Source organism: Triturus cristatus, chromosome 5_1 (genome assembly GCF_964204655.1).
Source record: "Triturus cristatus chromosome 5_1, aTriCri1.1, whole genome shotgun sequence".
NCBI lineage: Eukaryota > Metazoa > Chordata > Amphibia > Caudata > Salamandridae > Triturus > Triturus cristatus.
The window spans coordinates 710,881,537-710,898,702 of NC_140587.1; the positions used below are offsets into that span (position 1 = coordinate 710,881,537).

Consider the following 17,166-nt stretch of genomic DNA (forward strand, 5'->3'; position numbering starts at 1 on the left):
CTGTCAACAGAACTATTGGTGAAATTTCAAAGAAGTGATATTGGGGAAGATCCCCAAAAATTTTCAGGAGCTTATTACTCCAAAAAGTTGCAAAGCGGATCCAGTATTAAAAGCATTTAAGGGATGAGAAAATGCCCGGTCGGGTCTTTAGGCCGCTGCCTGACTGGTTGGGAGACACTGCAACAGTGGCATGTAAAAGGTGAGTGGGGAAGATAGCCTTCAATTCACAGGTATACAGGATGCAATATTCTGACACCAACATCAAAACAGTATATATAGAACTAGAAAAGGAAAAAAAACTGAATTCGCAAGTCTCCCTCTGATGCTGTGTTTGGCTCGGTTAAGTCTTCTTGGTGAACTTTAACCCCAGTTACTTGTTTTCATTTTTATGAATGGACGTGCACTCGTGATAAATGATTTGTGGAACAATAAAGCATGCATATAAACAGGTATTTCTACAAGTTTCTCCTTGCAATGTGGCCCTGGAGGGTGTAAACATGTGGCTCTGGTAAAGTGTGACTTTTTGGTTAGCAAAGTGACAGAGTAGAGGTTAAGATTTACTGGTTGATTGTGTTATTTGGTTCAGTACACTATACCTTGCTAGGCAGTTGCCAAGCTCCTGCAGGGGTCCATACTTCTTTAAATAGTCCTCACACATGTTTAGATGGTCCCTCATGTCACTCAGGCATACCTATGCAAAAAAAGTCCAAAACATGTTATGTTACTTTGCAATCTTTTGCATACTTTGCAATTCGGGGCATTTGTCTTGGAGACCTGTCTGCAATACATTCTGTCCAAAGCAATGAAATTCAACATAGGTCCATGTTCAAACCAGGTTTTCAAGGATAACTAATATGTAAATGAGCTGCTTGTAGATCCACTGTATGTAAATTGACCCTATGTAAGTAATCTGAAAATATGGCATAAATCTGGCTCTCCCGGATATTCAGTAGATTTCCAAGGTATAAACAAAATTCATTATTTAGGGCCTAATTATGATGTTGACATTGTTTCGGTACTAGGACCGACAGACCTCCTGCCGGCAGTCCCGACTGACCAATTACGATGTGACTGTTCGTTCGCACTCCTATTCTGTACAATGGAAGCATGCATTCCATTGCAAAACTCTCATTGTAAAATGGCGAGGTGCAGTTCATCACTGCACCCCATGGCAGGCACCTCGAGTTGCCTGCCAAGAGGTCCAGAGATTAACAGGTGGGCGGTGCCCCTCGGCCTCCAATCGGAGGCTGTGCACCCATGAGGGCCCTGCTGGAGGCCCCAAAGTCAACTTCCTACAGCCTTTCTGTGTCGGAAAGGCCACCACAGAAAGGCTGTAGGAATTTGACATTGTAATCCCTCAGGCGGAAAGAGCCGCCCTTGGGATTACCGAAGTCATTCTGACTGTCGGACAGGCTCTCTAAGTCAGTCGGAAGCCAGTCGTAATGACCGGTAGGATTCCTTTCCGACTTACACCATCCTAATGGGTCGGTCGGAAAGGAATCCGACCAGTTGGTTATGATGCAGTAGGAATGGCTCCGACCGACAGTCGTAGCCGTATCCTACCGCATCGTAATCGGTCCCTTAGTGTCTTTTTGGTGACTGACCTTCCAATTTGCCTCCTCAAGACAATACCAAAACTCGTCAGTACCTTATGATCAGCTCTCCAGGTCTCTCGCTACATGCCTTGCAAATCATCACCCATTGTGCGACTTCGCATTTCTGCCACCTGCCCTCTATAATATATTTTACTCTGCCCATTTGCAAACAGGCAGAAGACCATATCCCTCACGTTTTGACATGTTATCTGGGCAATTTACCGTTGCATTTAAAAAAAGAATTTAAATATTCTGCAACTCTATTTCATCTTCACAAAGGATGACTTAATTAGACAGTCTTAGTCTGTACATAGATGGATTGCCATGTGGTAAAAATAAATAGGTAAGCGCGTATGGCGTTGCCATCTGTACACAGCAGCATATTTTTTTTAAAGACGGGGGGGGGGGAAGAAAACCTCATCTCTTTGTTTCATGTAATGATCTGTAATTGTGGAAAAACTCACCACTTATTATTTAGATTGTGGTATTTTACTGCAGCACTCACTTACGGGTTATGTAATTGATAAATATAAGTGGGAGTTTGAATGAAGATAACAGGCGTTGCGCCATTGAAGCTATGTGCACCAACTCAACAGCCAAATCAGCTTTGGTGTATGTCCGAGAAGCATAATATTCTCATTGTGCCAATGTAGGCTGTCTAGTTCCTGCTAACAAAGCAGTTAATAACACTACCTTTTGTTTACACTCCTCACAGTTCTGGAATACTGTCTTCATCTTCTTGATGATGTCAAAAGCGGGTGCTCCCTCAGCAGACAAATGAGCTCGGCAGTAGGGACAGGCATAGGAGTTGCTTTGAACACTTGCAGCGAGACAGGACCGGCAAAATCTGCAAAACAAAGCAAAGAAAACATAAAAATCCATTTACAATGAGATCTGTAGATAAAACAAAGAATTACAAATGGATGGTTGCTAGCCCTCTCTCCCTTTACCATTTTAGTAGCTCTTTTGAAAATGTGTTTTGCTACTGAGGTCATAGTTTTAACCTATTACCTGGAAGCCTACACAAAACACCCTAGGAATGAAAGAGCAAAGGTCAGTGTTGTCTATGATGTCACTCTGAATCCTGAGATGGAAAACTCATGATTATTACTGGTAATAACCCTACCTATAATGTTATGTTGTATATACACACCTCCCCCTGTCCCATGATCTGCTGTATCAGCTGAGTAGTAGGAGAGAAGCCATGGGGAACCATACACTAACAGGACTTTTTCCCGCCCCCCACTACCTTCAGCCTCTTCCCTCCTCCTCGCATATTAAAAAAAACATTTGCAATGCAGTAGGTCTCGCTTTTACGCGAGTTTGAGCTATTGGCATTATAAATGACAATGCCTTTTATTTTGTATTTTTGTCATTTACTATGTCAATAGCTCAAACTAGTGTAAATGCGAGACCTATTGCATTGCAAATGCTTGTTTGTCAAGGTGGCTCTGTGGCCCAAAGGAGAGATGGATGCTGGGAGTTGGTGATTTCTGTTTGTTAAAGGGAGCAGAGTTCTTGGTTTGTGTTTCATCTGTTTCCGCATGAGTGCTGTTTCCAAATGTGGTGTATTTTGCGCACCAGAAGTCAGGCACACCCTGGTGTGCTGAGGCGAGAAACTCCAGGGATAGACGCAAGGATGGGGGGACATTACTGGAAGGTGGGGGTACGTTACTGGAAAGATGCAAACCCCTGCTCTTTCCATCAAATATGCAATATAGGATGGCAGGCCAATATTACAAGTTCCAACACCTGCAGGTAATGTAATCTGCAGAGATTGCACATGGGAGACTTCTTTGCATTCTTGATGCGCGCGCAGCACTAACATATTTGCATGAGTGAATATTATGAGCTGAAGCGGATGTCGCCAGACTTTCTCCTCGCGGTTGATTACATTTTAGGTGCACCAGAAACCCTGATAGGGGAGGAGAAGAGGTATTTTATTTAACTTTAGCGCCTCTGTGATAACAACCGCTCAACTTCAATACGGCCGGAATAATGGAAATCCGAGCACTGTGCTACCGGTGAGCAGTTCGAGGCGCTACAAAAAAATCTGAAACTTCCACCCACCATCGAGCCCGGTTTATACTGCCAGAAAATAAAATATAACTGTGAAACGCTCTAGATGACGCTTTCAGCCCCCAAGTGATTGTATTTGATTCCTATAAACATCAAGTTTGTAAAACAACGTTTGCCTTCGCATGCCCACGCTAAACCCGTGCCTTCCCACCGTAAAACAAGCGCGGCCGCGCGAAATCTAAACAAACAAGCATTGGCATAGCCAATAGGTCTCGCCTTTGGGACCTTATAAGTGTTTAGCCATGCAACAGTTGCATAACTAAATACTTATAAAGCCCCAAAAGCGAGGCCTATTGGCTATGCCAAGCGGCCGTGCGGCTGCGAAAGTGATCGCGATCAAACATCAAAGCGGCCGCGAAAGTAATCGCGGTCAAGCGCGGCGCGCATGCCCGTGCACGTGCACTGTAGCTCTAGGCTGGTCTGGTAGCACTTTTTGGAGCCCTCTCAAAAAGTCTCGCCAGATCAGCACATGCGCTGGGTCAGGCGAGACCTAAAAACAACCTTTGAAATCTGACCCAAAACACATGGCACACTGCGCAAGCCGTAGGCCGCGGGCGGATACATTTCTTGGGAAAGGTGGGACATGCTCCCGCCTTTGCCTAATTGCGCAAAGCCCAATAGGAAAAATGCTGGAGAAAAAAACACACGCACGAGTGAAAAATGCTGAGTGATTCCAAGAAGTTGTTTTCCTAGAGCAGCGCATGCGCTCTGCGCTAGGCTCGACTTAAAAAGGTCTGGTTGCACCACCCCCCACCTCTGGATGTCTTCATTGTTAGTGTTATAAAAAGGCCACATAGAACAACAAATAAACACTAAAGAAAAGCAACAGATCATGTTGAGCAAACAAACCATACAGCTCGTTCGTACACTCAGTGCGGAACACTTACAAATTTTAAACTAGAATGAAAATAAGAACATCCCTAAAGATCATGAGATAGCTAGAATGAAAACAGACAAGAACCCACCAGATGCAAAATTAACAGGAACATAAAACTGAACTAGGAAATGTATCCTGGACAGGGCAACTTGGATTTGTGTCACTAGTGCTAAGGGCAAACTGATCCAATGGCCTCTTAGTGATGTGTTAACCTAACCTCTGGATGAAGGTTGCTACAAGTGTCGAAATATTGATCGTATCTGCAGGACACATTCTGTACACATAGTGCCTAACAGTTCTTCTTATCCAAATGAGGAGAACATCTCTTTAGCCATATCAATGATCGTGTTTTATTGAGAATTTTTGTGAGATTTTCTTCCTGTTACTCTACTCACTCTACTCCTCCCTGTAGCCAGAAAATGAGGGTCAATGAATGGATGTTCGGGAACTAAATGGAAATAGCTTGACTCCGAATCTGACAGATAACAATGTGTGGAAACGGTTGGATTATTTGGCCCTCCAAACAGAAATTAGATGAATATTCAATAGCTAATATGCAACGAATTCCACCCTTTATGATAGTCATTCGTGGAGTGTCAAATACAACATACCCACCAGAGAATATACTAGGATTAAAAGAAAGTGCAAGAAATGTCAAAATATCTCCTCAATTCAGAAGAGAGAAAGAATAACTAAAAAATCAACCCCAGAGTATCTGAAATGGATAGATCACTGCTGTTTCCTAAGAGCAACAAGACAGATATAAAATGCGCTGGAAAATCCCAAATCACAATGAAGGAATCAGTGACTGTCTGAAGAAAGGAGAGGAATTATAATAAAAAAACACACACACCTTGCAAGAGTTGAGAATCTCAAACTTTATAACATGAACCAAAAGTGCTGTGGCCAGCTTATTTATATTTGTAAAAAGTAAAAACCAATAACAATGGTTTAGCACAGCACTTGTGTTGGAGAAGGAGGAGTAGAGAGCTGTGCAGCTCTTCAATGAGGATGAGTCCACTACCCTACAGCACCCACCCCATCTCCTGCCTCCATGCAAGTGCTCCTTGCCATGACTGCAGCTTGGCATGCTGTGCAGAGGGGTGGAAGCATAATGCTTACAAACCACCAACCCCAATGAGGGCATCCATACTTCAAGTGGGGTCCCAGTAGGCCCACCATCTTTCTTCAAGCATGCTGACTATGAAGTACATTCCTGGCACTGTGACAGGACCATCACTGCCCGGTTCTTGGGGGACAGGTTAAGGAAGGGACTGGCTGATCTACCTGTGATGTTATATGCCAATGTATATTCTAAACAAGGAACGCCCTGGGCAATTTGTGTGGCGTCGAAAAGTATAAACACAGATATCCACTGGTTTTCAGAATTTCTGAAAACACTGGAAATTGCACACTGTAGTTCACCAAAAAACTGAAAACAAAATACCCTATTGATGTGTTTTCATGGCAGAGTCCGTAGGTATTAAATCAAATTACATCACAGCACATGCATGTAAAGCAATACTGTGTTTTCTAATGCACAAAACCCAAAATATTGTCTTGAACAAAATCTTGATGTTTTTAACTGTAATAAATTAAAGGAAATGCAAGCTAAAGGAGTGCAGCGGCAAGCAGGCTTGTGTATTTTAACATGAAAGTGGTGACCCTGGGCTGTGGGTCACTGCCACTTAAGCTCCTATGTACCTGAGTGCTTTTGACATGCTGCTTACACCTTAACCAAGAGCCAATCAAGTGTATACAAAACATACCAAAGTGGGTCCCTCCTTTACCCAGACACCCATGTGCCTCCTGGCTGCAGAGTGTCTGAGGGCAAACAAACGACTACTGACCTGCGACTTGTCCGGACCGGTTAGTGCTTTGACTGCATGGCTATTCTTTCTCTTCAGAAGTGTGGGGGCTTAGGGGGTGGGGGGGGTCCTTTCAATCTTTCCGCGTGGTTTTTCAGATGCTAGAGAAATGCTGGCGCAGTCCCAGTAAAAGCATAGCAGCCCTGCAGAGAAGAGATTGGACTCGCCCATTATAGGTAAAACAGCACTATAGAACAGTGCTGCAACTGTCCCATTAAATGTGGCAGCCCTATGCCCGGAAGCGCCAGTGCTGTTAAATTAGAAGCGCCGGCACGTGGTGAGAAGTGGCATTGCTGTCCAGACCTGCTGAAAGTATTGGGACCCTATTGACCAAGCGCAGGTACCTTCTAGAGAAAAATAAAGAGGTACTGTTGGGAACCGTCTGTGCTGCTAGCCATGGCAAATGTGTTGACCCCTCCCCCCGAAAGTGCTGGTCACAAACCATGAAGTATATGTGGATCCTAATGTGAAGTGCGGGCAAAGTATTGGGGGTCTGATCAGAGGCGCCACTCTTGGCTCTTAAATAGACAGTGGCCTGAAGAAGGCTACTGGTGCTACAGTGCAGAGAACAAGGCGGAAAGTGCAGGTGATGTCCTACTTACGTTTGGATACTGCTGAGAAGAGCCCTACTGCCCTTTTGATTGAACCGCGATCCCGCCTAGAGGTCCCTGCAGTGGCCCATTTATAGTAAGGCAACTTATCAAAGAAGTGGTCGTGTTGTCCAATTAGAAGAAGGGAAGGGCCTCCATGGAAGTCCCACCAAAGACCAAATTACAGTATAGCAACCCCGCAGCAAAGTGCCGGGCCCTCGAACTAAGCGCAACAGGTGTCCGCTGGCAAGTGCCATAAAGGGGCCAAGACGTAACCAGTACTGATCCTGCCCAGTTTGAAGTATCTGGGCTCTACCACGAATTGTCAGTGATGGTTCATTAAAATGCATGAGACCTGCCGAGAAGTGCCAGTACTGTGATACTGGAGGTATCAAAATTCCAGTACCGACCCATTTAAAGTACTGGAGCTCTGATGAGAACACTGCTGTCATTTTAGTAACGATTATAGGAGCCCTGCTGGCAAATGTTCTGCTAAGAGTGCAATGCGCGTACAAATATCAGCCAGCACTTTGACAGTTCAAACACTGGATTTTGCTGACGAGGGCCAAGATGGCACCAACAGACCTGGAAAAGGTTGCCACCGTGCCCAATAAAGCTACAGTAGTCAAGGTGTATAGTAGCCCTGATGGGAAGTGGCACCATCCCATTAAAAAAAAAATAAGAGTCCTCCAAACAAATGTTAAGCACTGTGCCATTTGAAGCACACTAAGGCGCTAGACAAGTTTTATAGCACGTATTGTCTTGTTAAACGTAAACCAGCCTCACAGAGAAGTGTCACTGAAATCCCATTAAAATTGCACAGTTCTACCCACAGGTGTTGTTGCCGCCCAATTAAAAATCAGGGCCCTCCAGATAAATGTCTGTATTGATCAATTAACAGTAAAAAAAAAGCCCATCAAGGGACGTGCCTGATCTGTCGAATTCAGAAAACAGGAACTCTGTTGTAGTGTCGGTTCTGGCCAATTAAAAATAAAGGCACTGAGCCAAAGTGATAAGCGGCTTCTTTTCTCCACTAAAACCCACTTTGTCCCTTTCAAAAGCTGGGTTACTGCGTGGTAACCTGTATAGCAGTCCTTCTGAGAAGTGACAGCTGTGTTCTCTTAAAGCATGTCAGAGTCCTGCAGGTTAGGTGCCAGTGATGTCGCATTAAAAGCACCGGGGTTGCTGATAGCACTGTCAGAATGCAAGGATGTGCCCCATATTGGGAAGAACCTGAATCGTCCCTTGCTGAGCAGACAGCTCGCTGCTGACAAATGCGGTGATCCATCACGTGGTCGAATCCCAGTCTCCGATGCTTCCAAGGAGGATGGTAACAATTAATCCCACAGACTGGGTGGCAGTCACATGCATTGTGCACAGAAACAGAAGAAGGGTTGTATTTAGCACAATATAAAAAATCGATTAACAGGAACGGGTCTTGCCACACCAGACCTGCCCTTTGAAAACAGGGAGTAGACTCTCATTATCAGCCACTGCCGGTGCTTTCAAAGCAATGGACATTAGGAATAAAAGGTAGTGCGGAGTTTCACGTGCCACGCCCTGTATCCCGCGCCTAGAGGCACTGGTGACCCAGACGTGAGAATCCTCTTACACTGGGCACAGTGGAGCCGGCAGCAGGATGCTTACACAGCCAGGGCGGCCCCTCCCCTCTGCTGCTGGACTACCTCACCGCCCCATCACACCTACTTCTCACACTGACACCAGGCCAGACCCCCGGCCATGACTGTAGAACGCAAGGTCAGCTCAAAGGGCATGGCTTCGTGAGGGAATGTGGGTGCTTATTGTTACCCAATTCAAACGGTACTCATTTTTACCAGCCTCCGAAGTGTGAAAGGCAGAGTGAAACCACCAGGAGTGGAACAGTTGAACCAAACGTCAAACACCTAACCCTGAACCGCTTGCCGTCTGGGCCCACAGTCACAGCTTATAGTGTGAAGCAGTCAGTACGTTTTAAGGGTTGTTTGGTTAGATTAGACACGCAGTTAAGGCAGGTCGATTCCTCACAGAAGAATTACGTGTCACTGACAGTGCGCGGGAAAAACACAGCCTTTGACCAACACACCACGCAGCTGCTTGTGCTTATACATACGGGAACTGGGGCTCCGTGACTCCATGCTACGTACTGTTGAATCGTGGGCTCTAGGCCGACATTGATGCTCCCGGGCACTGCCACGTGTTCAATAGTAGCTTTCGCACAGCACCAAAAATAACAAACTTCGTTAAAAAAGACGGAACCGCTCTCTATCTTGTGCTATTGCTGATCTGTGAGTTCCTAGACTGAGAGCTAGGGGGCGTGCGAGGTAAGAATACTGGCAGGGAAACTTCAACAGCTGCACTGGCAGCAGCTGGAGAGGGGAGGCCTCGAGTGACTGGATCACCGGACATGTGCGCCTTTGTCCATCAGAAATGTTACTGATTAACATCAGATCTTCAGAATCGGTGCAAGGGTCACTTCCATGACTGACTTATCTTTGTCGTCCAGCTACTGTGCAAATCCACTCAAAAGAGTTGCATTGCTTCTTCGCCTGTTAGTTTTCTAGTGGCACTAATAACTGCAAAGGCAACAGGGCACAAATTATATATGGGATAAAGTATCCCTGCCATAAATTATAAGGATATTGCAGGTCACTGAAGAGTATCGTGAACTAGGCCGTTAGTGACTTGCAATATCCTTATAAAGTATGGCAGGGCGTACTTTATTCCTTATAAAACATGGTGATACCATTACCCTTCCCACAAACCACTTAAATCCTTGGTGTCTTGCTCTTTCATGTTCACTGCAGACAAGAAGAGTGTAAGCAGACTCCCTACTGTGAAGTCAAACACACCACAAAGCAGTTAGTACATTTTTGTTTAATGTAAGTCAGTGAAACATGCTGATATTTTATCTTTCCTGCAGTGATATGTAGCGTGGAAAAAATAAGCATGAGTCATAAATATCCCCTTTTTGCTGATCACTTTTTTCTTTTTTGAAAAAGACACCAGAAGAAGAAAAGCCAGTTCCTGTTTTTTTCTTGTTTAAACAAGTAATTATGCTCCTTGGCCTGCCTTTCCCCATGGCCACTGGCATCAGGCATTGTGGTGACAGAACTCAACTGTAATAACCTATCACGGGTGAGCAGCAAGGTAATTTCTTTATTACAGTTGTCTAGAGACATCACAAGTCACCTGTAGTAAGGAAATTAGAGATGGGCTTTTATAAAGGGCTTACATAGTAAATACTGTCGATTCCATAAACATGTTGCTGGCATTTCAGTCAATCGGAAAGCCAAATATTCGCCTTACCCATTCTGGATGTGATATCTCATAATGAAAAACTTTCACATGTTGCAGTGTCCATATATATTCATAAAGACATTTCAAATAAATTCAATTCCTAAGTTGTGTTGTTCTACCAACTGTTTATCGAATTTTTTGTATCATAACAAATTGCAATCAGCCCAACCAACGTGTTTCGTCCCTTAAGACTTCATCAGGGTTGAATAATCAAAAGAATCAATCATAACCACATTGTGTTCGGTGTTGTGCCAGACCGAATGATCAATTTTGTTGGGTGGTATAGTACCCCCAATTTCATCTTCTTCGTCTGTGTCCAAGCCCTCAATCCACGAGCAATAGACCTACCCAGAGCCAAGACTAAACAAGCATTGCCAAAGGGCCTGGGCTGTGGCTGACAGTCTTTTGGCTTTGAGTTAGTGCTTTGGTTTGTCACTTTCTTTGTAAAACCCAAAAAGCATATGCATTGTTATAAAATAAAACCGTCTTGGTTAATGCCAGACCTAAAAAGAGAAGAGCAAAGTCCAGAGAGAGGGTTGTTTTTTGTACGTCTAGAGTTACCCATTAACCCCTTCGCCGCGGCGGGAATTCCGCCGCGGCGCTGGAGGGTGCGGGGGGGCAGCGCGGTGGCCCGGTGCTCATGACGGAGCCGCTCCGTCATGAGCCACAGTTGAGCTGTGCTCATGACGGAACGGTTCCGTCATGACTCCGCCCAGTTGCGTTGTCCCCCCGCACAGGCGGGGAAACAGCGCCGCGTGGGCGGAGCGGCCGCCAACGGTCGTGTCATGACGGAACCGTTCCGTCATGAGCACACGGCAACCGTGGCTCATGACGGAGCGGTTCCGTCATGAGCGGGGAAGGGGTTAAACAAAATGCAATGCCATGCCTTAAGAGCGGGCTGCATGTCAACCAGCATCAGCTCATCTGAACAGCAGGCAAGTTCATATGCCTGGTATTTCCAGGGAAAGGGTCGAAAGGAAACTTTCTGAGGTGGTTCACTCCAATAAAGTGAATCTGTTATGACAAATTCGTGTTCCAACAGCTGGGCTGTGGTAGCAGGACAGGCAGACACCCTTGGACCCACATTTGACCACATTGTGTGATCCTAATGCAGACACTAGAGCTCTGCCTGGCTGAAAGGCCGTATCCAAAGAAACCTAGGAGTACTTAGAAACAGGTTGAGCCCCAGTGTAAAGCGCTGTAAAATAATGCAAATATTTATGGTGTGTATCGTGGCGTTTGCTGCGACAGCCCTGTAGCTCTTTTACTGACAGTTACTTCGATAACACAACTGAGTTGCACTCGTTTTAATGACTTTGGAAGGATAACAGGCCTAGTTAGCAGGACGGCATTCAAGCATGTAGCCTACAGGATGCAGTCATTTTGGCAGGAGATGTGTTAGACCAATGGGGATATGTGATCGGTTACATAGATCGTCACCTGCCCCCTTCCCACTCCTATCAAACAATTAACCACGTGTTTTTTCGCAAGGAATTTGACCACGAAGCGCTCAGTGAGAAAGCCTCTTTGTTGTAATGCCTTCTGAAATCTTTTTTGTTAAGGTGCAATGTTAAAATGACATCACAAAGGGCCATTCATTGTACATTGCTTTTTGATTAAAAAAAAACACAATTGTTCTTTCTGCTACAAAATGGCCTTTTCCCTTAATTCATAAGATTGACTCCAACAAAAGAAATGGCTTCGCGTGATCAGTGTGTGCTTGGCAGTGCCTCACAGCCAGCCAGGAGTGGGAGTTTATGAAGTTACAATGTATGCTGCTCACAGCTCCACAACAGACAGAAACTTGGGATGAAAGATGGCTTTATTCTAATTACATGGATCTGCGACCCCGAACAGCAATTTGATTCTAGTGTGTGGGAACGGGGTGAATAGTCCTCTCTCTATTGTAATATATAACAAAAACACCACTAAAATGAAACACGCAAGCACTTCATAACAAGTTAGTGCGTCACTCTGGTGTCTCCAAGTGCATTGTCACTCCGCGGGAGGGAAGGCCCATGCTCAAAATGCATTTATGTCGGATAGAAACACAGCATGCATCATGTCAAGTTTTAAACATGGCATTTGGTTAAGAGTTACACATTTCCAAACAAAACCGCATGCACGTGCACATTTGCTGAAATGTCACTGCTGAGGGGACAAGAGACAGCATTTAAGGCTTCGTTGCACAGGTATATTATGCTTTTGTTCACCAGGATATCAGATATAATTGAACCATTAGTGGCATATTTACAGGGTTATTGTGCAGGGGTCATCGGTGCAGTGGCACTAGATCACAGGGGTGTGGAGGGCTGACTGCACCCCAAATATGAATGTATTTTAGTACTAAACAGATATCTTTTTTTTTTGGGGGGGGGGGGGGGGGGGGTCTATAATTGCAATAGAAACCATGACACCCTTCAACGTATGAATGTATTTTAGTACCAAACAGTTGTTTGTGTGTGTGTGTGGGGGGGGGGGGGGGGGTTACTATATTTGCATTAGAAACCATGACACCCGTCAACGTATGAATGTATTTTAGCACCAAACAGTCTTTTTGGTTGGGGGGGGGGGGGGGGGGTTACTATATTTGCATTAGGAACCATGACATCCTTCAACGTCACACATTGTTTACAATTCGAACGTTTCTAACGAAAACATGTTTTGTCTTCTGCTCTACTAAAGTGGCGCCAGGTCCAATGTCGAACTTTTAATGCCGGGCCACCACAATAAAGATCAGAGAAGGGAAGGCCTCTGCGCGTAGTCTACTTAATACCGCTTTGTAGCATGTTAGTAGTACTAAATGTACCACAAAAGCAGTAAGTGAATAGGCCCCAACATCTTTTCCAATTTCAAGTCACAGCCAGAAGTGTCCACCCGTGTGTTTCAGTGCTCCCACAAGAGCTTCGACTTGTCCTGTTTTTCGGGGGCAGTCTGTGATTTTTTTAAATCAAAATGTCACCAATATTTTTGACCTCTTGTTCCGCGCAGATAAAGTCATTTCAGATGTGTCAGGTCCAACGTTTTCAACCTGCTTTTGGACGTATTAAAAATTGCCTCTGCAATGTGTGCCATGTGGTAGTTGTGGAGAGCATGGGTGGACAGCATCCACCTGCTCATCGCACAAAGGCCTCAAACAACAGGTGGAATTTCAAAATGGCACCGAGCGTGAACCGCAACAACTTCCCCTTTCGCTTTAATAACCACAAAACGTGCTTTAGGAAAAAGTGTCTGCTGGCATAAGCTGCTGCAACTTCTTGTCCAGCTCTAAAAAGACTTTTTGTTTGTAGAATATAGTAGAAATATGACCCCCCCCCCCCAAACGTTCATGTGTGTCATCATATCCTATCATGCTATCAAACACCTTAAAGCGATGCTCAAACGGTATAAATAAATATAAAGTAACGCTGTGACGCTGTACCGTCAATGATACCGTTTGTTGGCATTTGTGCACCAATTGCTTCATTGCCTTGTGCTTTAGGACGGCGCTGGCAGCAGCGTGCCTGCCGCGGGAATACTCAACCCCCACTCATCCTTTGTTTTATTTGATCTCTTCACATAGAAGACACAGTCGTGACATAAGGATTAAAGTGCACGACCTGCCCTAACTTGGTGGGGAAGTGACTATTTTAAAAACAGATCGTGATAGAAAGTGAGTTTTGTCTCTTCGTTTTTGGTGTAAAAGCCTGTGTATGGGTCGGTGTGTAAAAAAACTCGTATGTCGGATCCAGTCTGCTACTGTACTGTGTGAGCACGTGGCCTCAACACAAAGGCAACAGCCGATCCCAGGGGGCCAAGTCTGCTGCCAGCTGTGGAGAAGAGCGAAAATGCACAACTCGAAATATCACGAGAACAAAACAAAGAGTAGGCAAGGGGCAAAAAACAAGCTCCACAATCAGAGAGGCGCGCAAAAAAAGACAAAGTAAGGGGCCGGGTGCAAAAAAAGCACTGTAGGAAATAAGATTAGGGAGAAAGACAGTTGTTGTAATCAGTAAATGTTGAACGCTGTGGAAAACTTTCAGTGATACAGGACGCATACCAGCTTTTTTATGTGGTCAGCTGTCGCACTGTGGGTGCAGAGACAGGTGTGGGCACGAACGCGTGAGGTGGCACAGAGTGGCCACGAGGTCACGGGGGCGCAAGGGCAGGGGTTACTCACACGTGTCCGCAGCGGGTCCTCACGGGTCGGCACAGCACCTCCAGGCACACGGAGCAGTAGAAGGCGGAAATTTCGGGCTCCCCGGAGTCCCCCAGCTGCGGGTAGGAGAGGACCGGGGGCTCGGCCTCCTCTTTCCCCCGGGCCACGCTGCCGATCATGGAGCCCATCTCTTGGCGGGCGCTGGTCGGCCTCTGCCCTCCTTCCGGTCACTGTGTCAGCAGAGAGGACGGTGGCCTAACTGTCCGTGCCCCTCCTCGTCTCTCTGTCGCCGCAGCTGGCCCCGTTCTCTCCTTCTCTGCTGGGGACGGTCGCTGCTGAGGTGCCCTCCTCTCTGTTCGCTGGGTGCCACCGCTGCCCTCGCCGCTGCTGGTGGTCGGGCTCCTGCGCAGTGAGAGCTATTGTTGTGAAACTGCAGCTGCTCGTCCGCCAGCTTTGTAAACACAAGCACGTGAAACCCGAAACCAGCTGCCCAGCAGAGCCCAATGGGCCGGGGCCTCCCCCAGCCCCCCGCCCCCCGCACAGACGCGCCGCTGAAACAGCAGGCGCAGACCTGGGAGCCAGCCTGTCCTCAAGTAACTTCAGCTCTGCCGCGTCAGCTGGCACGCAAAGTGGCAACGGCGGCCCTCTGCTCTTGCAGTAGACCTCTCTGCCCCTTTGCCTGGCATGCATTGGGTCAAGTTCCAATATATTAGGCGTTACAGAACATAACAGATCATTTTCAATTAAAATAAATAAATTAGTTTATCTCTGGCAAAATAATCACACTTGCAAATTATATAATGTTATCCCCATGTAAAAAGTGCGTATATCTGTCTTAATTGCATGTCGATTTTTACCGCTGCTTCATGCATTCAGTAACGCTCTCGCCCGGTAAGAGGTATACATCGAAACAGGTCACTAATACGGCAAATAAGTACAAACATTTCCTAGATATTACCAGAGGCTATTTTAAGAATATTTGCTTCTATTGCGTCCTGATCTAAAGTGATATGAAACGGGATTGGGTGGGAACTGGGAAGTCATACATTGCAGAAAACACCCTCGCTGTTTTCTTTGAAGAGTCACCGACCTGATACATTAGAAGTGGCCAAATTCGTCTCATTATGGGTAAATGAATTGCCTTTTTCATTGTAAGTTTTTTGTCCTAGTTGAGAGATGATCTCGGTTTTCAATAAATGCATTCATTGTCTTGAACAGCGCAGTTCTGCAAACGTTACTATCTCAAAGCTCTCTTGCCACAGAAGAGCGGCTTTATGAAGAATTTAGGAACATTAACATTTTTTCAGTGTTTATGAAGGCCAGGGTGTTAATCCGAACCAGTTTGAGGCACAGGTCATTTACACTTCCGCTTAAAGCATCTCTTCCTCGGGTCCTCAGTGCTTTGTCGGCCTCTGTTGCCACGAGACAGCTAGGATGACGCCTCCTCAGATCCGTTTTAAAATGTAAATGTCCAGTATTTGTAAAGCGCGAACAATTACCCGAAGGTGTCAAGGCGCTGGGGGCCCTCGGGAAGATTAAGCAAGCTATTGCCCAGAGTCACATGGCGCTGGGCTGATCTTTTAAGGCATGGTGCAAGTGGGCAACTGCCCCTTGCAAGGGACTGGCTGGGACAGGCAGCAATCCCATATCTGATAAGTAATAACAATGGATAAACAAGCATTGGCAAAGCCAATTGGTCTCGCCTATGCAAGAGATTTATTGGCTCTGCCAATATGTTTTAGCAATTTGTACACCAAAGTGCCTGCTGTTCAGCATGGCTAAAAGTTAGTAGGGTAAATGAGAGTATTGTAAAGTGTAGAGTGGAGTGTTAAAAAGTCAATCAATCAATCATGCGTTTGGTAAGCGCGACTACTTACCCGTGAGGGTCTCAAGGCGCTGGGGATGGCGTGGAGAGGGGTGAAGTGGAGTGTCATGGAGTAGTGTTCAGTGTTGTGGAGTGTCATGAGGGAGTAGAGTGTCATAGAGTGGAAGGGCATAGAATTGAGTGGCGTAGAGTGGAGCAACGTATCAGAGTTGTGTAGAGTGTCATAGTGTGGAGTGGCATAGAGCGTCATGGAGTGGTGTAGAGCAGAGTGGAGTGGTGTAGAGGGTGTTGCGCAGACTGGAGTACAGCAGAGTAGATTGTCAGAGTGGAGTGTCAAGGAGTGGAATAGTGTATCATAGAAAAGAGTGTAGTAAAGTAGCATGGAGTGGCATAGAGGGAGTTGCATAGAGCACTGTAGAGTGTAGTAGTGTTGTAGAATAGCATAGAGTGGGGTAGAGTGTTGTAGAGTGGAGTTGCATAGAGTGGAGTAGAGTGTCAGTGGAGCAGAGTTTAATGGAGTCAAGCATCGCAGAGTAGAGTGGAGTATCGTGGAGTGGAGCAGGGTGGCCTAGAGTGAAGTGGTATAAAGTACAATGGTGCAGAGTAGATTCACGTAGAGTGCAGTGGCATAGAGTGAATTGGTTTTGAGTAAAGTGGTAAAGAGTGGCATATAGTAATGTTGTATAGTATATTGGTGTAAAGTGCAATGGTGCAAAGTAGTTGGCGTAGGTGCAGTGTCATAGGGTGCATTGGTTTAGAGTGCAGTGGCGCATAGTAGATTGTTTCAGAGTATAGTGGAGTGGTGCACGGTAGATTATAGTGATGTAGGATAGAGCACAGTAGAGTGGTGTACAGTAGAGTGGCTCAGCATTGATTGTAGTGTCATCGAGGAGAGTG

At 45.8% G+C, this 17,166-nt stretch overlaps 1 protein-coding gene and 1 long non-coding RNA gene across 3 annotated transcripts in view; one reads left to right on the forward strand and one right to left on the reverse strand.

Annotated features, from left to right (window-relative positions):
• Positions 1-14,632, reverse strand: part of RNF125 (ring finger protein 125) — a 33,156-nt gene extending 18,524 nt beyond the window's left edge. For both annotated transcript variants that reach the window (XM_085605697.1, XM_085605696.1), the window contains exons 1-3: positions 14,466-14,632; positions 2,289-2,442; positions 597-691 (exon numbers count right to left, since the gene is read on the reverse strand). In XM_085605697.1, coding sequence (XP_085461823.1) covers positions 597-691; positions 2,289-2,442; positions 14,466-14,632 — 416 coding nt within the window. The remainder of the gene's footprint in view (positions 1-596; positions 692-2,288; positions 2,443-14,465) is intronic.
• Positions 14,460-17,166, forward strand: part of LOC146831399 (uncharacterized) — a 75,887-nt gene continuing 73,180 nt past the window's right edge. Inside the window, exon 1 of the long non-coding RNA XR_014961562.1 lies at positions 14,460-15,572. This is a non-coding gene — a long non-coding RNA (uncharacterized LOC146831399). The remainder of the gene's footprint in view (positions 15,573-17,166) is intronic.